General features: G+C 53.0%; 1 protein-coding gene and 1 long non-coding RNA gene across 3 annotated transcripts in view; one reads left to right on the top strand and one right to left on the bottom strand.

Annotated features, from left to right (window-relative positions):
* The first annotated feature begins 126 nt into the window (after positions 1 to 126).
* LOC119244902 (uncharacterized) lies at positions 127 to 14,827 on the top strand. 2 transcript variants are annotated; one of them, XR_005125156.1, is made up of 3 exons: positions 127 to 379; positions 13,946 to 14,158; positions 14,440 to 14,827. It is a non-coding gene; the product is annotated as an uncharacterized LOC119244902 (long non-coding RNA). The 2 variants fall into 2 exon arrangements; XR_005125157.1 differs by lacking the exon at positions 127 to 379 and adding an exon at positions 12,560 to 12,596.
* A 462-nt stretch (positions 14,828 to 15,289) lies between these two features.
* SPPL3 (signal peptide peptidase like 3) overlaps positions 15,290 to 21,295 on the bottom strand; it is a 107,190-nt gene continuing 101,184 nt past the window's right edge. Inside the window, exons 7-11 of the mRNA XM_037511031.2 lie at positions 19,388 to 19,494; positions 18,739 to 18,902; positions 18,037 to 18,236; positions 16,707 to 16,816; positions 15,290 to 16,051 (exon numbers count right to left, since the gene is read on the bottom strand). Coding sequence (XP_037366928.2) covers positions 15,980 to 16,051; positions 16,707 to 16,816; positions 18,037 to 18,236; positions 18,739 to 18,902; positions 19,388 to 19,494 — 653 coding nt within the window. The 3' untranslated portion in view covers positions 15,290 to 15,979. The remainder of the gene's footprint in view (positions 16,052 to 16,706; positions 16,817 to 18,036; positions 18,237 to 18,738; positions 18,903 to 19,387; positions 19,495 to 21,295) is intronic.

Genomic DNA, 21,295 nt, shown 5'->3' with positions numbered 1-21,295 from the left:
TCCAAGTGGGCGTCGGGCGACGTGGGCCATGGCCCTGTGGCGTCGCCTCTCTGCCCCACCAAGGAAGCAGCGGGGGGATTGGCCTGCTCTGGCTTGTGGGGGTGGGGTGGGGTGTGTAGGCTGAGGCCCAGGGCAGCTCGTGGCCAGAGCCAAGGCTCCCACACGAGGGCCCAATTTGGTGGTTGGGGCACACGTGCTGCTGCTCATGGCGCTTCTGTTGGAGCCGCACCTGGTGTGGGGGGAGGGCAGAGATGTGTCCCTCGGGCGCCTGCGCGGGGTGGTGAGCTAATCCCATGCACCTGGTACCTGCGAGGAAGCTGCTTCCTGCGCACTTAGCGCTTGGGGTCTGACGGAGACCTCTGCTTTTCTCCTGTTCCAGGTAAGCCCTGGAGGGTCTTGCCTCCTACCTCTCGCCTTCTGTGACTCCTGGAATTGCCAAGGCCTAGCCTGGGCTCAGGCGCAAGCTGAGGGAGGGGGAGCGGGGTAGGAGTCAAGGCTTTGACCCCTGCACGGCCAAGTTTGTTTTGAGTTCTGCTGCCTCCCCCCACCTGGGAGGCAGATCAAGGTCCTGCCCCACCGAGTTGCTGACCCCTGACCCAAAAAGTGGGAAGGGGGTATTGAGCGGCCACAGGCCCTCTCTAGTGAGGTAGTCGGGCTCCTGGCCAGGGTGAGCACAGGTGGTGGTGGGGGAGGGAGTTGAAGTGGGTTTTTTTGGATTTTGGGGGGTCTTGTGGAGGGTGAGGGGCTTCAAATTCTGAGGGAAGAGAGCCCAAGTGGCCCGCTCCCAGGCCGGGACAGCCTTGAGCCAGGCCCAGAGGGCTGCAGGCCCACCTGCTCTTCCTGCTGGAAAGCGTCCAGGCCTCAAGGGCCAACGCCTGTCAACTAGAGCTGCTCTGCCCGCACCAGGGCAAAGGGCAGGCGGTGGAGTCAGCCCAGGCCAAGATGCTGGCTGTCTTCCCTGGTTCCGCACCAGGCCGTGCAGTCCCGCACTGCATGGATGAAGGGCCTGGGCCCCGATCCAAGGCCCGTCTGCTCCAGTGTTGGCCTCACTGGGAGTCCACCCTGCGGGCCCACGGAGCACAAACCCTGGGCTTTGACCTGGAGCAGGCCTGTTAGCGGACCCTCCTCTGACTGGCAACTATTCGCTGAATTGGACCCTTGGGTGCATTTGAAGCAGAACTCTGTGCTAGTGGTTTGCAGATTTCACATCCTTTGTGTCTGAATACCCCAGGGTGTATTACCTAAGGACCTAAGGACCGTGGCTTAAGTGGCTTAACTTGCAACAGGAGTGTCACCAGAGCGGGGGGAAGGCCATGAGGCAGTGACCTCTCTGCCTACGGGCCTTTTGGCCAGCCGGTGGTCTCAGGGCAACTTGGGCCGGGGCCTGGGGTCCTGCCTTACATTTCTAGCGAGACTCATCGTCACTGGGGCAGTTGCTCAGGTCGAAGTGGTTTTCCAGGACATGGCACTTCTTTTTTATTTTTTTATTTTATTTTTTTAAGATTTATTTATTTATACAAGCACTGGGTACAGTCAGAAGCGCGGGAGGGCGAGAGAATGCACCAGAGCCAGAGTGGGGACCGGAACAGGCAGACTGATGAAATACACTGCTGAGGGGAGCAGCGAGCGGCAGGAGAGGTCTGTGCGTCAAGGACATGTCACTTGAAGTGTGGGGCCGGGTGGCCCTGCAGGCTTCCCTCGGTGGCTGGCAGGATGGCCGCCTCGCCTGTTTTTGGCAGCGATGGTGTGAGGTCCCTCTTTCATTGCTGACCTCCATCATTCCTGTTCTGTATTTTTTTTTCTTTTTAAGATTTATTTATTTATTTATACAGCACTGGGGACAGTCAGAAGCGCGGGAGGGTGAGAGAATTCGCCAGAGCGGGGAACAGAACAGGCAGACTGATGAAATACACTGCTGAGGGGAGCAGCGGGCGGCAGGAGAGGTCTGTGCGCCATGTGGGACCCTTGCCTGGCGGCCCGGGGACCGAACTGGCGCTGCAGAGGCTGTGGGCAGCTTTGCAGCCCCGCTCTGAACGGCTGCGCCACCAGGGGAGGCCCTGTTCTGTGTTTTTCTTACTCTGAGGTCGATCAACAGTTCAGTCTTCCTCAGGACCAGCTTTCGCTCTATTGACAGTTTTGTGTTTTTTAAAAGTAATTTTATTAGATAATAAAATTGTTTTCTACTTTTTAAAATTGGCTGTTCTTTGTCTAATTTCCTGGGATTCGTTGATTTTTCAGTCTTTTTTCAGTCATTTTTCTGAAAAGCGAATGTAAAGTTATGTGTTTCTCTAGGCAGGGTTTAGCTTAATTCAACAGATTGTTTTCTCATTATCAGTTTTCTGAGTTCTGTTGTCCTTTCTCCTGAGATTTACCAGTTACTTAGAAGAGCATTATTTCATTAACATGGGGTTTTCCTTGGTATTTTTGTTACCGATTTTTAAGGAATTTGGCAAAATACTCATAACAAAAATTTTCCCCCTTTAACCTTTTTTATGAAAAAATGAACACTTTGGTGGCATTTAATACATTGATAATGTGGGACAACCATCTCCACTATCTAGTTCTAGCTTTTTTTTTTTTTTTAAAGATTTATTTATTCATGCATACAAGAACCGGGGTACAGGCCAGATGTGCGGGAGGGTGAGAGGATTCACCAGAGACAGCGGGGAACAGAACAGGCAGACTGACCGAAATACACTACTGAGGGGAGCAGCGCCATGTGGGATTCTCGCCGGCGGGCCAGGATCAAACCCGCGCTGCAGAGGCTGCAGACAGCCTCACAGCGCTGTGCTTAACCGCCTGTGCCACCAGGGAGGCCCTAGTTCTAGGTATTTTCATCAGTTTTCAAAAGAAAACCCCATATTCACTGTTAGTGATTTTTTTCCTTAATTGCACTGTGGTCTTGTTACAGGGCACCCCCGATAGAGAACGGGTTGCCTGACTGTGGGTCCTCACCCGCGCGCTTCAAGGGGACTTACTAACGCTAGACTGCAGACACACGCAAAAGGTTGATAAAAGGTTTATTTACAAGGGAAGGGGAGATGGGGAAATGAATAACTCGGGGAGAAAAAGAGGAAGATAAGTTCGGAAATGCGTCCTACCCGTTCCGCTGACCTGGAATCCCAGTGACCCTCCGAGCTGGCAAAAACCTGGCCCGCCTCGTGGCCAAGAGGGCGACCCCGGCCCCATGGCCAGTTCAGTACTCAAACCCAGAGCCTCGTTGCTTAACTCTGCCCTCAGGTCCTGGTGACCTTCCCTTTGGGGATCATGGGATGTGTAGTTCCCAGTGTCGTGGGGGTGGAGTCCACAAAGCCTGTGTGGAGTTTGCTCAGGACATCCTTTCCCCCTAACAGTCTCAGAACATTTTCTAAATTATTTAGTTTCTTTGAAATTGTTGCTATTTGTTTCATGGTCTTAAGTCACCTTTTTTTTTTTTTTTTTTTTTTTTTTGGTGGGACCCTCGCGGGCGGCTGGGGATCGAACCGGTGCTGCAGAGGCTACGGCAGCTTCGCAGCCCAGTGCTCAACCGCTGCGCCACCAGGGGAGGGTCTTAAGTCACTTTTTGTAAACACCAAACATCGTTTTAGAGGCTTCCCCCCAGGTTGGCGCACATAGCGGGTTTATTAAAACTTTGCACCCCGCTGTCCCCTCTCAGGGGACATGGGAATTCTAGCATATCACTCGGATGTCCCTCTCAGGGGACATGGCAATTTATTAGTGATTACGGGGAATTGAGTTATTTCAACGCAACTTTTTGAGACATACATGTTTCCCCGAAGTTTTATTTTATCTGGAAATGGCACAAGAAATTAAATCAAAATATCGTGAAATTACTAAGATATATACAAGAAATGTCAGCGGGTTTTGTGTGGGACGCGATCGTGAGATGCCTGCTCACGGCGGTCCCAGCACTTCGCGAGATGCCACTTGAAAGGAGCGACAAGGGGAGTTTGTAGAAGAAAGGTTGGTTTTCGAACATAGCGCGCTCTGTATAGGAGATATACAGTTACAAATAAACAAGTCTACATCTGGAGGAAAAGATTTTCAAAGCTGAGCTCATTTTGGTTTGAAGCTTCGAGCAGTGCGCATAGATCTAACGAGCAGAAAATGGGAAAAGTGATTCTTTTCTTAGTGAATAAATTGTTTGGTGAAAGCTATTTTGGTAAATATCATCTTGTCAGTAATAACAATTAGAAATTTTCAACCCATGCATCATATTTTTTATTAGACCAATGGCAAAGCGTCCAACCACGAATGAGTCTCATGACCCAAGTAGTAGTGAAGATGAGCTCGGGACAGGCCCTACCCAGACCTGTCAGACATGCACTAACCAGCCTGCAGTGCATATTGGGGATGTTACAAAACTTACCATACTGTACAAAATTATAAACAATAGAATATTTTTTTTTTGCAAATATACATTCCTCGATGTCACCCAATTCATATAAGTCCAATATCATTATAATACGTTACTTGGTTCCAAAATTATACTAAATAATACGAGGGTCTGTAAATGCACGTTTCCGCCTCAAAGTAGCGTCGAGCACCTGGTAGCCGATGTCCAGAATGGTTCGGAGTGCAAAGGGTTAACATTGTTGGCTGCCTGGAGACTCTTGTAGATCTAGTCCACAGTTGGGGCGTTTCCAGCTTTTCACTGTTAGAAACCATGATGTAGGGAATGTTCTAGAATGTGCCTGCTTGTTCATATGTGAGAGTTCCTGAGCGTTTAAGAAGTGGGCTTCCTCGGACCCGGGCTGTCCCTTCAGCTTCGCCGGGTACTGCCCAGCGGACCCTCCACAGCGGCTGGGTTGTCCCCCAGCCCCGTTAGGGGGCACGAGTGTCGCCCCTGGGTCCCGTCAGACTCTGCACCTTTTCATCACCTGACTGATTTTCAGGTGCATCTCCAGGTTGCTGGAGAACTTGAACATCTTCTCACGTGTGTTCGCTGCTCTGCCGTGAATTGCTGCTTCGGTCCTTTGTCTCTCCTGTGGCTTGTTCCTTTTGCCCTCCCGGGGCTGTGGCCGCTGTGGGCCAGGGGCGTTCGCCCCGCAGATGCGGGGTGTGCTCAGGACGCCCGTCATTTGCTGGGCAGTAGCGAGAAGACTCGACAGCGTGTGTTTTACTTTTTAAAAAGGTTTCACATTTGAATTCCACTTTTGAACTTGAAAAAACTGTGTCAGGACTCTTGCCTGGGCTCCACAAACATCTTTTAAACTTCATTTTTTACTTTTTTTTCCTCTTAAAAGGACAGGCTTGCTAGGAAAAGGAGAAAGGGAAAAAGAGAGGCACCTGCACAGGCAGTGGGGGTCCAGCGAAGGGCGCCTCTACAAGCAGCTACCCCCAGGTCTCGCGGTGACAGTGACTTCCCCCGGCGGGGGGTGGTTAGGGTGCACCGTCCACACCCACAAAACCCCATTTATGCCCCCCACCCATGGAATGTATTCTGTTTTATATGGCTTCCTTTTTTCACTTCACATTTTCCCACGTCAGTGCATTTGAACAGCTCTCGCTCTAGCTGACTTTAAGCGCCAGCTGTAGGGCTGTGCCTCCTGCCACTCCTGCAGCCCAGCACGCTGGCGGCCCCTATTTCCCAGGTCTCCCCAACACGACGCCTTTACTGGACATCTCATTTCCTTTCTTTTTAAAAAGATTGATTTATGCATACAAGAGCTGGGGTACAGGCCAGAGGTGTGGGGGGTGAGAGGACTCACCAGAGACAGTGGGGAGCAGAACAGGCAGACTGACTGACATACACTGCTGAGGGGAGCAGCGGGCGAGACAGGAGAGGTCTCTGCGCTCAGACCCACGCTGCAGAGGCTGCGGACAGCCTCCCAGGGCGGCGCTCAGCCGCCCGCATCAGCAGGGAGGCCTACTCTCACTCGACTTTGATTGGAGAACTTAACCCGTTTGTATCTATTGTAACTTTTTGTATTTGGACTTATTTCTGCCATCTTATATTTTCCCCCTTCTTTTTCTGTCTTCTGCCTTTGATAACATTTTTACAAATTTTCTCCTCTTGATTTTTGAATTCATGCACTCTAATTTTATTCATCTGCTGGTTACTTATAAATTAGAACAGCACTTTTGTTAGCTATTTCCTCTTAATTTATTTCACATACCTTTTTCCCAGGACAGGAAAAGAGCCTTAGCATTCTCTCATCTTCTGGCCTCCCCTCCCCTCCCCGCTCAGCCTTGTCTGTAACGTGTGTCTGGGCTCAGTTTTTTCTGATTCCTCTTCCTGGCCCCACCTTCCTCCTCAGCCCCCTTTCTTGCTCCCCTCAGTCACAGTGAACTGCCAAGGTATTGTCTTGACCTTATCTCCCACACACTTCACTGCCAGTATGATTTGTCTTCTTTTTAAAAAAAAAGATTTATTTATGCACACAAGAGCTGGGGCACAGGCCTGAGATGCGGGGGGTGAGAGGATCCATCAGAGACAGAGTGGGGAGCAGAACAGGCAAATTGACTGAAATACACTGCTGAGGGGAGCAGCGGGCGAGTCAGGAGAGGTCTTCTGCGCCATGTGTGCAGCTCCCTGGCCAAGGATTGAACTCGTGCTGCAGTGGCTGTGGACAGCTTCATAGTGCTGAGAACTCCTTGCGCCACCAGGGAGGCCCTAAACCATTAATAATGTAATTATTGATGTGTTTGGATTTTTGTTGGTCACTTTGCTATTTGATTCCTATTTGCCAATCTGTGTTTTGTTTTTTTTGGTATTCCTTCCCAGCCTTCTTTAATCAAATTTTTTTTTTTATAATTTAAAAATTTTTTTTTTTTATAGAGGCAGGTTTTATTTATTTATTTGTTTGTTTGTTTGTTTGTTTATACAAGCACTGGGTACAGTCAGAAGCGCGGGAGGGTGAGAGAATTCACCAGAGCCAGAGCGGGGAGCAGAGCAGGCAGAAGGACCGAAGCACACTGCTGAGGGGAGCAGCGGGCGGCAGGAGAGGTCTGCGCGCCACGTGGGACCCTCCTCCGGTGGCCGGGGAGCAGCCGGGGATCGAACCGGCGCCGCAGAGGCGCTGCAGAGGCCGCGGGCAGCCTCGCAACCCAGCGCTCAACCGCTGCACCACCGGGGAAGCCCTTTAAATTTTTTTTTTAAAGATTTATTTATTTATACAGGCACTGGGTACAGTCAGAAGCGCGGGAGGGTGAGAGAATTCACCAGAGCCAGAGCGGGGAGCAGAGCAGGCAGAAGGACCGAAGCACACTGCTGAGGGGAGCAGCGGGCGGCAGGAGAGGTCTGCGCGCCATGTGGGACCCTCCTCCTGTGGCCGGGGAGCAGCCGGGAATCAAACCGGCGTTGCAGAGGCTGCGGGCAGCTTCGCAACCCAGCGCTCAAACGCTGCGCCACGGGGGAGACCCAATAACCACTAATCTTTCTGTCTGTATGAATTTGCCCGTTTTTGACATTTCATATAAGTGATATATATCAAGTAGCTTTTTCTTTAGCTTCTTTCACTTGGCATAATGTTTTCAAAGTCCATCCATGTTGCAGCATGTATTAGCAGTTTATTCCTTTTTATTATTTTTTATTTTTTAAAGATTTATTTATTTATATAAGAACTGGGGTACAGGTCAGAGGTGCGGGAGGGCGAGAGAATTCACCAGAGAGTGGGGAGCAGAACAGGCAGAAGGACCGAAGACACAGCTTCACAGTGCAGCACTCAACCTGTGTCCCTTTATTTTTTTCAAAATATATTCATGCATACAAGAGCTGGGGCACAGGCCAGAGATGCAGGGGGTGAGAGGATTCACCAGAGGCAGAGTGGGGAACAGAACAGGCAGACTGACGAAATACACTGCTGAGGGGAGCAGCGGGCGAGTCAGGAGAGGTCTGCTGCGCCATGTGGGTTGCTCCCTGGTGGGCCGGGGATCAAACTTGTGCTGCAGAGGTTTCAGATTGCTTCACAGTGCGGTGTTGCTACCCTTGCGCCACCAGGGAGGCCCAGTTTTTTCCTTTTTATTGCCAAATAATATTCCATTGCAGGGACACTCATGTTGTTTATTAACCAGCTGATGGACAATTTTTGCTTCTGGCTACTATGAATAATGCTGCTCTGAATGGTCATGTTCACGTTTGTGTGGCTATACATTTTTTTTTTAAAGATTTATTTATACAAGCACTGGGTACAGTCAGAAGCGTGGGAGGTGAGAGAATTCACCAGAGCCAGAGCGGGGAGCAGAGCAGGCAGAAGGACCGAAGTACACTGCTGAGGGGAGCAGCGGGCGGCAGGAGAGGTCTGAGCGCCATGTGGGACCCTCGCCGGCGGCCAGTGATCGAACCGGCGCTGCCGAGGCTGCAAGCAGCTTCGCAACCCAGTGCTCAAACGCTGCGCCAGCGGGGAGGCCTGGATATACAGTTTTTAATTCTCTTGTTTATATAACCATGAGTGGCCTTACTGGGGACATATGGTAATTCTGTTTTACTTTTTTGTGCAAGTGCCCAGCTTTTTCTAAAGCAGTTATACCTTTTTTTTTTTTTAAGATTTATTTATTTATTTATACAAGCACAGGGTACAGTCAGAAGCGGGGGAGGGTGAGAGAATTCACCAGAGCCAGAGTGGGGAGCAGAGCAGGCAGAAGGACCGAAGTACACTGCTGAGGGGAGCAGCGGGCGGCAGGAGAGGTCTGCGCGCCATGTGGGACCTTCCTCCTGTGGCCGGGGAGCAGCCGGGGATCGAACCGGCGCTGCAGAGGCTGCAGGCAGCTTCGCAACCCTGCGCTCAACCGCTGCGGCACCGGGGAGGCCCAGCAGTTATACCATTTCTAACAGTTACACCATTTTATAACACACTAGCATTGTATGAGGGTTCCACTTTTTCTACATCCTTGCTAACTCACTATTTTCTTTTTCCCCCCCAAATTATATTTCCCCCCAAATCATCTTTGTGCAGTGTGATATGTTGTAGCTTTGGCTTGCATTTCTCTGATGACTAATTGTGCTAAGCATCTTTTCATTAATTTATTGGCCACATGTGTCTTGGAGAAATGTCTATTCAAATCTTTTGCTCCTTTCAATATTATCTGTTTTTATTGTTGAATTGTAAGGGTTCTTTATATATTCTGGATGGTAAATCCTTATCAGATAGGACTTGCAAATAATCCCTCCCATTGTTTGGACCTTTTACTGTCTTGGTTTGGTCCTTTAAAGCACAAGTGTTTTAAATTTTGATGGCATCCGATTATCTAGTTTATCCTTTTTGTTGCACTTCAGGTGGGTATCTGTGAACACATCTTAGAAATCTGAACATGTCTTTTATGACCCATCCTTAGAAATCACACATCATTTCATATTCTGGTGGCCACATGGACCAAACCTGATATAATGCAGGGGCGGGGCGGGGTGGGGGGCGCACACAGAACACAAATACCAGGAGGGAAGGGTCACTGGAGGCCGCTTTGAAATGATCGGCTCGGTTAGCTTAGTACTTCCTGTGCATCTGATTGCGGTTTGCTGCCATCTCCCTTGAACTGAAGAATCTTTTACTAATTCTTGTCGTGTCAGCCTGCTGCTGCTGAGGCCTCTGTCATTGTTGATGTGAAAGTGTGACTATTTCAGAAGGTGTAGAATCGGGGCTGACATGTTTCACTTCCATACCCTTAAAGGGCCCATGGTTTCTGATGAGGACTCTGCAGGAATTTATAGGACCGTATCGCTCATTGTTCCCCTCTGCAATAGTTTTTATTTTGTTGCTCTCAAAAAGGTTTATTCACTTGTCTTAAGCTTCTGGAAGTTTGACTTTGAAGCCCTGGGTATGTGGTATTTTTTAAATTCTGCTTGGGTTTTGCTGTACTTCTCGAACCTTTTCCAAATTTGGCTATTTTTTTTTTTAAAAGATTTATTTTGATTTACTTACCCCAGAAGAACTGGGGTGCAGGCCAGAGGTGGGGGGGTGAGAGGATTCACCAGCGATAGAGTGGGGAGCAGAACAGGCAGATCCACTGAAATACACTGCTGAGGGGAGCAGCGGGGAGACTTGGCCGCAGTAGCTGGCAGTAGCTTGACAGTGCTGAGACTTTAACCCCTGCGCCACCAGGGAGGACTGGCCTGTTGTTTTAATAGCAGCAGCAGGGGGTTCACTTCAATTCTGAGACCTGGGGGCTTTCCTCCAAGGGAGTCTACTTGTTGGGTCCTGGGTCCTCAGTCTGCTGGTTTGTGCAGGGTGTGACCCTCTCTCTGAGTGTGGCCCAGGTTGCTGCAGCGTCACTGGGCGTCTCCTGCGTGCCCCTCTGGTCAGCACCGGGTCCAGGCAGCCAGGACTCTGTCCTGCCTCCTAGTAGGGTGGGTGGTTCCCTACACTCCACAGGTTGCTGTTTGCAAAGTCATTCCCTCTTCACAGAAACTTCCCCGCCTCTGTGCAAGGCAAAGGCAAAGCCTGGCTCTGATTATGCTGTGGGAGACTCAGCACTGAGTTTAGGCTCTGGAAGCAGGAAGACCTGGGGCAAATAAGCTGACCTTGAAACTCAGCCCCCTGGCCTGAGTGTCTGAACTGTGAGGTTTTGTTAAAAATCTGAATATGCGTAGAGAAGGCCAGGACAGACTCTTGCTGCGGGTCTTATTTGCCGTAGGCAGTGATGCATTTACAGTGTTCTGGAACTCGAGAACGTCTTGGAGCATCACGGGCTGTGGAATGTGTTTTCTGCAGAGGCGGCCTGCGCCATCCGTAGTGGGAAGGAAGTGCAGTGGTCGGGGTCAGCAGGCGGCGCTCCCAGGGGCTCTGCGCGCTCCTCCGTGAAAGGCCCAAGGTAGCAGCCGCCGCCCCCAGGAGCTGAGCCGGGTGGCCGAGCATCCCGAGCATCCGGAGCGGCTGCTCCCGCTCTTGATCTGAGCCCGTCCCAGCTCCCTGGCTCCTGGGTGTGGACTTGCTCCCGCTTCCCTTGCTAGGCCTGGCGGTCGTCCCCCCCGCCGCGCTGTCCAGAGAAGCGCTGGGGCGCCGAGGACAGAGGCCGGGCTTCCAGGCTAACCAGGGCGTTCACTCCTCCGCTCAGCTGGGATTAGGCCCCACCAGCCCATGAGTCTAGCTACCTCGGGGCCTCTCCCCGCGCGGGGACCCCTCGGCCTGCAGGCTGCGGTGACGCGGCCGTCTCTGCTGAATCCTCGGGGGGGGGGGGCGGGTGTGGGGGGGTTTGAAAGCCTGGACGAGGACGCAGGCGCCCCTCACCCCTCAGAACTGGCAAGAGGCCGTCTTCATGCTTGGGATAAGGCCCCTCCATCCGCACCCCGCGAGGAAAGGGCGGCTCTGAGGGGCTCCCCCGCCCTCGGGCGGCGCAGCCTGCGGGGCTCAGGGCGGAGGCGCCTCACGCAGCACAGGCGGGAGCCGGGGTCTCCCTCCCTGCGGGGTCGCGCTGCGTCTCCCCATCTCTCCGCTTGCGAGTCCCGGTTCCAGCGTGCGCTGTTCTCTAAAGCGGCTCCGCTCGTCCCCGCCGCGTCTTCAGCCGCGACGGCCGGTGGCGCCGGCGAGGGCCGGGCGGGCGCGCGCTCCGCGGCGTCGGCGGGGGAGGCCTCGAGGGCTGGGGAGCCCGACGGCGCGGGGGCGGGTAGGGGGGTGACCCTGGGGGAGGCGCGCGGCTCCCTCCGGCCGGCACTGCCGCGCCCCTGCAGGGCCCAGGGCGCCCCTGCGGACCCCGCGCTGCGGCCACTAGCGGGTCTTGAACCTTCTGAAATGGGGGTTCCGCGGAAGCCTGCGCGGGGGCGCCGCTGCACACCTGGGGCAAACCCCAACCGTCGAGTCACCCCACCGTGACCCGTGAGAGGAAATCTGCTTCCCCTGAGGGAAGGGCTCCACCGCAAAGCCTGGGCGCCAGTGTGTGTGCCTGCGACACCCCAAAAATCTAGGCAAGCAGAGCAAACTCGCACTAGAAGGCTGAGGGGCAACCTGCGCGGAGCGGGCCTTTGGCGGCGGACGCGCACTCGGGGGGGCCCCCAGCGCCGCCCCGTCCTCCGCGCGGGGTGCCAGCTCGGGTGCCGGCTGGGGGGCCGCAGCCCACGCCAGGCAGTGCCCCCAGCGCCAGCCTCGAGCCTGGTTCCTTGCCCGACGGGCTCCATCCCGCCGTCCTTGGCTCCGAGAAGCCCCGGACAGGGTCAGGCTACCCGAGGGCCGCGCGGGCTGCTTTTCCAGGCGCTGCTGGGCCGGGCCGGGCCTCGGAACCGCAGCAGCCGAGGCGCCAGAACCGCAGCGCAGGGAGCCCTGAACAGCGCCGGGTCTGCGGGATGAGAGCCGGAGCCCGGGCCGCAGGTTCAAGTCCCCGCCACCCGCCGCGCTCAGGAGACGAGCCTGCGGGGGCGGCTGAGGGACACCCCCGCCTCTGCCGGCGCCCCGGGCGCGGGTCACGTGCCGGCCACGCCTGCCGCCTGGGGGGGGCCTGGGGGGGTGTCACCCCAGCCCTGGCCGGCCCGCGGCCTGCCCTCCCCTGGCGTGCCCGGGGCCCCCACGGGCCGCGGGCGCAGGCCTCCCGGGCGGGGGCGGGGCGGGCGTGCAGGGAGAAGCGCGGCCTGGGCGGGGCTGCGCGTGGGCGCCGAGGCTCCCGGCCCGAGCGCGGGGTGCAGCCCGGTGCGAGCTCTGCAGGCGGCGCGGGAATGAGAGACTTTTCTGGTAACAAAACCTCTCACCTGGCTCGTCCCTGCCGGAGGGGGACGAGCCGCGCGAGGGCGGGCGGTGTGAGGAGCTGCTGCCTCGAGCGAGCCTGTGGGGCGTCGCCAGAGAATCGTGATTCGGCGACCGCGGGCCGCACGCACCGCACCGGGAGGCCGGAGGGCGGGTCGCGGCCCAGGCCCCGCTCCCCGGCCCTGACGCGGCGGGGGAAGCTCGCGAGAGGCGCTGGGCAGACGCAGGCTGCTTCCAGCACTTCATTGTTGGCCACGCGGAGCTCCCTGCCCCACCTCAGGGCCCTTGTTCCATGCGGCAGCAACTTACCCGGTTAACCAAGGACGGAGCAGGCAGCGTCTCCCCTTCCCAGCCTCCCAGTTTTGGTGTGAGCGACTCACTCAGACCAGGCTTGGCTGTGAGGAGGAGCGCGCTGGGCTCTGGACCAGGTTTGCTGCCAAAGCTTCATTAGCTCAACTTGGAAAGGAAAAAGCCACTGTGAGTAAGAGTCACCCCTCAGCTGCTGCCCAGCGGTGGGGGAAAGACTCAGCCCAGTGAGAAGGGGGAGGGTGCACGCGGGAACGCTGTGCACACCGAGAAGGTGACTTAATGGCTACAGGAAGCCCAGACCCAGAGCCTGTGAGGAACCAGAAGACACCATTCGTCTGTCGGGCAGCAAGGAGGGGAAGGGGGGAAGACTCAGGGCTTCTAAAGCATGGACCTGAATGCCCCTTCACCCCACTTTCAGAGCTGAGTCTAGTTTGGTGGTGCAGGTCAAAATGAAAGGAGGGCCTTCCTGGGGGCACAGCAGGTTGAGCACAGCGCAGTGAAGCTGTCCGCAGCCTCTGCAGTGTGGGTTCGATCCCCGGCTGGCCAGGGAGATCCCACATGGCACAGCAGACCTCTCCCGTCTCGCCCGCTGCTCCCCTCAGCAGTGTATTACGTCAGTCTGCCTGTTCTGTTCCCCGCTCTGTCTATGGTGAATCCTCTCACCCTCTCGCGCCTCTGGCCTGTACCCTGGTTCTTATATGAAAATAATCTTCAGGGCCTCCCCAGTGGTGCAGCAGTTGAGCGCTGGGTTGCGAAGCTGCCCGCAGCCTCTGCAGGGGCCGGTTTGATCCCCAGCTGCCAGCGAGGGTCCCACATGGCGCGCAGACCTCTCCTGCCGCCCGCTGCTCCCCTCAGCAGTGTACTTCGGTCCTTCTGCCTGCTCTGCTCCCCGCTCTGGCTCTGGTGAATTGTCTCACCCTCTGCGCTTCTGACTGTACCCAGTGCTTGTATAAATAATCTAAAAAAAAAATCTTTAAAAAAATAAAAAATAAATCTTAAAAAAGGAACATTTCAATCCCTCTGCTCAGGTCTTGAGGGCTCTGAAGACTGGCACCTGCCATCCCAAGCACCTCCAGAGGACTGGGCCTTCCTCTACCTGTGCTGGAGATGCCATTCCTTCTGTCTGGACCAGCCTCCAGGTACTGCTGCCACCACTACTGCACCTGCTCTCAAGCGGAGTCGTGCTGGAAGACAGCCCAGCTCATCGTTCCTGATTAGCCCACCTTCAAGGCCTAACAAAGGTAGAGCTGATAAACAGCGAGTGTGTGAGTATATTTTGGTCTCCCCAAATCCAGGTGCATTCTGTTGCTTGACATCTGGAACTGACCTAGATCCACAGGTGACCCCTTCTGGGGACAGACAGGGCCTTCCCATTAGTCTTCTGGAACAGGCAGAGCAGGTAGTTTTTGGGAGCTCTAGACCAGCAATCAAAAGTGAAGATGAGGTGACAAAGGCTAGAAAGGAGTCATTTATTAAAAAAAAAAAAAAAATGAAACAACAAAACCAAAACTGCCCTCTGCAGGATTTGAAGCTACCACAGAAACCTCGCACCATCCCAGCGGAGTCACACGTCCCGGACACGGCCGGGAGCACCGCCGTGAGCTCTGTCCTCTGTGACTTCAGCCACAGGAGCCACCGCTCGGCAGCTCAGGACACGGGTCACCTGCTCAGGGAGGCACCGGGCCCCTGGGCCCTTCTCCAACCTCCGCCGTCAGGCCTCCGGGCCCACTCCAGGCGCACTGCCTTTTAGGCTGTTTCTTATAGGCCGCGACGCTGCACAAAGGCAAGTGTATGTTCTCGCGCCGGTGCCTCTCCTACAAGGGCCTCAGCAGCTTGGGCCCGCCTCGGGGGCAGCGACGTTTGTCCCCAATACCCAGTTGTCACCACAGGTAAGTCAAGATTATAATCACACCAGGGACAGGATTGTGTTGCTTTCCTTTTTTTTTTTTCTTAAAGGAGTGAGGGCATGGAAAATACAGCACACCAAAGAATAAAATGAAAAAAAAAAAATACAAAAAAATAGAAAATAGAAAAATGTATTTACAAGTGGTACATTACTATGATCAAAAGCACAAAGACATTGCTGCTGTCACACATGCACTGATTCAGGGGAAACCACTAACCTTGCTGGGAGAAGCTGTAAGAACAAAAAAAGGGCCAAAAAGTTCCAACTTTTCATCCCTAATTTGCTACATGGAATAAAACCAAAGGCGAGCCCTAGGTCCGTGAGTACAGTGTGCAGATACTACACGGGGTGCATCTGCACGGTCAGTGGCGGGGGAGAGGCGGCAGCTTGTCGTACACAGGAAGCCACGGTGAGCTGCTCCACATGCTAAGTCACAGCGAGCCCGGCTGCCGCGCGGCATGGTCTCAGCAGGTCCTAGTTCTGTTTACCAGACAGACCGATGTGCGTGTGTGCGTGTGTATAAAAACCGTGCCCTCGTTCACTGCCAACACAACGCCCGGCTGGACGTGAACGCATTACAAGTTCTCAGGTGTGCGTTGTAAGAAGTCACTCAATGTCTGTGGATTTAATAAGTCACTTCACACCACAGAAAATATTTAATAAATCCAAAAAAAAAAAGGAAAGATTATAACGACAGAAGAGCTTCTGTCTCAGTTCTCTGAAAGGAAAATTTGGTCCCACAGTTCTCGAGGGTTCACTGAGGACTTGCTTGCAAATGTTTTTTTTTCCTTTTCATCTTTTTAGTGTTCAAAAGTAGAGAATGACTCCTTGCCGTTGTCATTTTTAAGTCCATCTCCATCCCCCACAGGTACCAGTCTGGTGCAGTTCCACACACACGGGGGAAGGAGCAGCGCTGGGCAGGGCCTGCCACTTCAGGAGGCCCCACCTCTACAACGGCAGGAAGAGAAGGAAGCGAGCTGGCTCAGGGCCCCAGCACCTCCCTCCTGCACGCAAGCTCCCTGCAAATGCAAAATCCAGTCACACGTCAGTTCCTTAGACAGGTACGTCTCCGTACCAGGCCAGCTCTAAGAGGAAATAAAACCACGCGTCGACAGACAAGGACTATGATGGCCGCTCTGGTCACGCTTGGGATCCATCATACTTCCAGGAAGCGGGAGCTGCTGGACTTGGAGTGGAATGGCTCAGACCACATCCGCCGTAAATCACCCTGGGAAAGAAGGAACTTGCTAAGTTACAGGCTAACGCACGAGTCCCGTGGATCTACAGGTCCTGATTCTGCGTCTCAGACCAGATTGCCTCTGTGGAGAATCAAAAGACTACTCCAACCGTACTACAAGGTAAGTTCTAGTGTTCTGTGAAGAACTCACAGGAAGGGCTCTTAGGCCCCTTGAGCAGGAAAGGGCTTTTCCCCAGCTTGGTCTGGGGTTAAGTTCCATCATCGTGAGTCAGATGATCTAGGTGAGTTCTTTAATGCTAGCATCTGTTTCCTCATCTGACAAGGGGGGAGGATAATGCCTCTAAGTCGTTTTTATCATATTGCCTCAATATGATTAAATACTAATCTTCAAAATTTAATGCAAAGTACTAAGAGATCTGTTAGATAGCAGTGGTGTTGCCCTTAAGAGGAACAGGAACGATCTGCAGCTGGGCTCATGGAAGTTTGGTTCGTTGACCCAGGGCAGATGTGGACTGAGCTAACGCATTAGCATTTTCTGCCAGTGGCTGCAAGATCTGGAAGAGACTGCTAATGTCAGATTAGCTGCTGTCACGATCAAGAGCTCAAGGGCTTAAGCAGAACCACCTCCAGCAAGGTCACACACCCAGTGCAGGTCAATGCCAGGGGTACAACTCGCATCTCTCACCTTTAAGTAGGCCATTGTGAGGAGTGGCAATAAGGTAAATGGCACCAAATAAAGAAGGGCGGGCTGGGCTGCTCGGTGAATGCGAGACGCCACAGTAGCAGTGAGCAGACCTGTGAGGACAGAGAAACAGTCACGAGTAAGTAAGGTCAGTCCTGAGCGAGCAACCTCTCACCTGGCCTCTTCTCGGCAGTCCATCTCCATCCCCCACAGGTACCAGTCTGGTGCAGTTAAGACCGTGGGGAGTGAGTGTGAGCTATTCCGGCCAGTCACAGGGAAATGTCCGGCTGAGTTAAAGGAAACTGGAACGACGCAGCTTTACAAGACCTGGGTTTCCAAGGACCAGGCTCCTGCTGCCGCTCTGCTGCTCTCCCAGTCTCTGTGTGTGTGATGCCAGGTTTGGATGCCGAAGACCCGGTTCCGGTTCCAACTCTGCTGCTTCCAGCAGCTGCCCTGACTTGGGCAAGGCATCCGGCCTCTGCCCCCTCCCCGTGAGTGGGGGTGATGCCACTTGCCCTGTCCCTGTCAGGGGCTTTGCACTGAAATAAACCCACACACGGCCATCCCCTCTTAACTGTAGGGGACACGATCCAAGGCCCCCAGCGAATGCCTGGAACTGTGGACGGTACGCCAAGCCCATTTGCACTAGGGCTTCCCGCCTTACAGGCGTACACACGACACTATGACTTACAAAGTCAGCCACAGCAAGAGATTAACAATAATAAATTTCATCACGCAGCATACTGTTGTGTGAACACGGCCTCTCACGTTAACTTCTGGTGTAGTATTTTTGGACTGGATGGGGGACACGGTCTAGGAAGGTGCTGTTACCAGCGGCCCGCGGATGTGGAGGAGCGGAAGAGGCGCTCCTGGCCACTCAGCCCGCTGCCGTGTGCCCTGTACAGAAGGGAGCCCGCCCAGCCCCAGCAGTCTCCTCCTGTCTGCCTGTGAGTGGGCCAGAGAAAAACTAGCTGAGGAAGCGTCTGAGGTGACAGGAATGTTAGACTAAATGAAGGAAACTGTCTAACGAAGGTCACGCTCAATTCCTACTTTAACTCCAGCTGCAGACTGAACGCTCAGGCTGATGCACCCGACCCCCGGGTGCCGGGTGTTCTCGGCTCTCCCCGCGGTGGTCCTGTCGGCCGGGCGCTGGGCTGGCCGGTACAGAAAGCACCCGTCACCGTGTGGGTGGTTCCTTTGTTGTTCCTTTGGGCTGTGTGCACCAGCGACCAGAGGCACTACTCTCCTTCATGCAGCCTCTGCAGCTCCGGGACCTGACTGAATCCCAGAGGGCAGAGGGGGATCTCATGGTGCTTCCCTGGTGTTCTCTTACCTACGAAATAACCAATGAGGGTGCAGTGAAAGTAGGAGACCTTCTGCATTCGTCCGGAGATGTTGGCGGGCCCAGAGGCGCTGCAGGAGTCACTGCTGGCTTGTTTCTTGTAGTTGTCGTAACGAAGGACGAAGCAGAGCAGGAGTCCGGGCATCACGATGTCCCCAATGCCCAACATGGAGAAGTGGCTGCCGGTGGAGCTGGAATGCAGGGTCACACGTCAGCGCCCCACATTCTAGTCTCCTCCCATGCAAATTCTGTCAGCCTTTTATGAAGTCAGAGCACTTATCTGAATGATAGGTGGAAGCCACTAGGGTTTTAAATCTAGATATTAGAAGCCAGGCGTGTGCCGGCAACTGTCTTCAGCCAGGCCCTCGGGGCTCAGGAGAGCAGCCTGTGAAGCGCTGGCTCCTTGAGAGATGCCCGGCAGCTCACTACCTGCCCACTGTCAGAGCCGAGATCTCACACGCGCACCTGACTACCACCAGACACGGGAGGTTTTAATACAGTAGCAGCAAGTGGTGATGTGAAAACATTAATGATCAAAAGCAGCACCCCTGTCACTGAGTGATGCACCTTAGCAAGTCAATATTCTCTTTCTCATCTGTAAGGTGGACATGACTCACAACCCTTTTTCAGACTGACCCAAGGACAGGCACAGGAAGGCGATCTGTCCCCCATCACAAGGGGAGGCCGGCCTACCTCGGGAAGACCAGTTTTCCAGGCAGAGACAGGCGGGGAACGTCGCGCCCAACGCTGGGTCCCAGGTGGAGCTTCCGGGATAGAACGTCAAGGGGATTGTCAGCTGGCTGCGTGGCCACCTTCACCATGACGTTGCTATTGAAGATGTAGGCAGAGAAAAACACCTGCAAAGTGGAGGGACACAATTTAATAGGGCACTGCAGGCACCCCTGCTTTCAGCACCAGCCTGCTTAGTTCTTATCAAGAGCAGAGTCTCGGAATATGGCAACACCAAGCTTTTTAACCTGCATGCTTTGAGGAGAAAGGAAGCTTTGCTCCTCACGGTACGTGCAGGCTTCTTCTCCCACATCAGAGAGGAATCCCTTCTAGCATATTTGGGAGTGCTCCCAAGGCAGCGAACCTTGTCTGCCTGCTCCCCTTCCGCTCTGAGAGTCACAAGCACACTAACTATTGTGACACATCTCAGCAAACAAAGGCTGGGACAGCTGCCTGCTCACCTTTGACACGCACAGGTCAGGAACAGGGAGTGGTCTTAGACAGGAGGTGCTCTGGTCAGTCAGACTTTGGACACTCAAAAATTAACAATTTTCAGGCATGAACACTTCAATTAAACAAAGGACAGCAGCAGTTTCAGGAAACAGACACTCACCCAAAAGACATCATAGATGAGAAGCCCTGAGAGAAGCAGGCAGGAGACCTTGAGGCTGGGCAGGCGGACGAAGGCGATCATGGCAACACACAGACCCATGGCCAGTGCTGGGGGTGGACACCAGACAGCAAGTTACTCAGGTTATAAACCTTACAGTCGTCAGCTCTTAAAAATTGAAGGCGGCCTAAGCTCCAGTCAAGCCACATAATCCCACTTGTGTGACCTGCTGGATAGTCTCACTTTGAATGGTCCAGCTCTGAGCCAGGTGCAACGCTGACCTCCCTGGCCCTCACCACTGCAGAAGCCCCATCCTGGCTCTTTCCATCCTGGATCATGCCCCTTTCATTTACTCAGGATCATGGTGCCAGTGAATTCACTCTTCTCTCTGCTTTTTTTGGTTTTTCTTTCTTGAACCTCTCAAAATCTTTCATATAACCTTTAAAAAAAAAAATCTCAACCATGGTTCAATGCTGCATCACAGAAGCCGACCACAGACCTGATACATGAATGGCCTCTCCCCACACTTAGCCCACCTCCAAAACCTAGGTCTGCAGCTGCCCACACACTTGCCATTCGTTCTTACAGTATCGGGCTGAAAAGGCTGGACTCCTTGGCCAGGAACTGGGGGTGTGCAGGAGGGCATGCTCCCAGTCCGCTCCTCTTGCTGACCTGTTCTTTAGGCACTCAGATACGACTGCACCTCTCAGCATATAAGTTCTTTCACGCTCTACCAGAAGGTCCTGTTTTGGACTTTCTCGCCTGCAAAATTCATTCTCATTTTCAAACAGGTGAGAAAGCCCTTCTCGGGGTTCTTTCCTGACCCAACCAGATTAAGTTGTTTTCTCTCTGCTGTCACAGAACTTTGAATCTCTCCGTTCACTCATCCATTCAGCATGATTCTTTCATCAATCCGTTCACTCACTACGCTAGGTGCTCCTGGTAGACAAAAATCATGGTTTATTCTTTGGATCCCCAGCACTTGACAGATTAGATAATAAATATTTGCTGAATGATCAAAAAATTATGTTCTATCAACTTCAAATTTCAAATCTAAGAAAAGCAAGTAAAACAACATTATTTTAATAGAACGGATGGTAAATTGACAATATATCTATGAAGTAGGACTCCTCTATAGTCCCTGAGCCAGTCGGGGACTTCTGCCTGTGAACCTGGTCCAGCTGGTCTTGAGCACTAGGTCTGAGCACCAAGACTCACCACCTCTCAGCTAATGCACCACACCACCTGTCGGTCAGATGCTTTCAAGCCTTCCCCAAAGATTACTTTGCCAGATGAAAGTGAGTTCAAGTAAATAACAAAGCTCTGGCTTCCGTTCAAGAAAAATCTGAAGTCCCTTCTTAGTATTATTAACCCTGAAAAATATACTTCTACCTCCTGCCTTGCCCTAAAAGAACCCCCTTTTATCATTTTGTTTTCACTCTAAGGTAACATCAAAGAACAGGTTTTAATTAAGAAATACTTGTTTGACACTTGTTTAAAACACTCTACCACTAAATTATCACTACCTACAACAAGATTTCTGATTCTGCAGAAGTCTGGAAAGAATTTCCATGCTAGAGAAAAACATTTCAGAATATTAAAGACCATGGTTAAAAGCTAAATTTTCTGTAAGAGAAGAAAACAATCCAAACATATCAATACTAATCTGAGAAACAAAAAGTTCAAAGGCTCTCTTTTTATTGAGGTTAAACTTTCCCTGCCCACAAGGGTAGTTTACCCAGCATAAACTGGTAGAAGAAAGAGATCCTAGACAAGTAAATACTGGGAAACAGCAATGGTAGGCAATGAGGCAAAAGCCTACTAGTTAGAGCCAGTTAGTTTAAGGAGACTCAATGAACATTCAGAAAACAATTTCAACTAAAAGGTAAATTTTACATGGAAGTATCTTTC

The sequence above is a fragment of the Talpa occidentalis genome, unplaced genomic scaffold, assembly GCF_014898055.3.
Source record: "Talpa occidentalis isolate TD23 unplaced genomic scaffold, MPIMG_talOcc4v2.1 talOcc4.14, whole genome shotgun sequence".
Taxonomy (NCBI): domain Eukaryota; kingdom Metazoa; phylum Chordata; class Mammalia; order Eulipotyphla; family Talpidae; genus Talpa; species Talpa occidentalis.
Note: the sequence above shows the minus strand (reverse complement) of the source record. Positions and strands in the feature narration are given on the sequence as shown.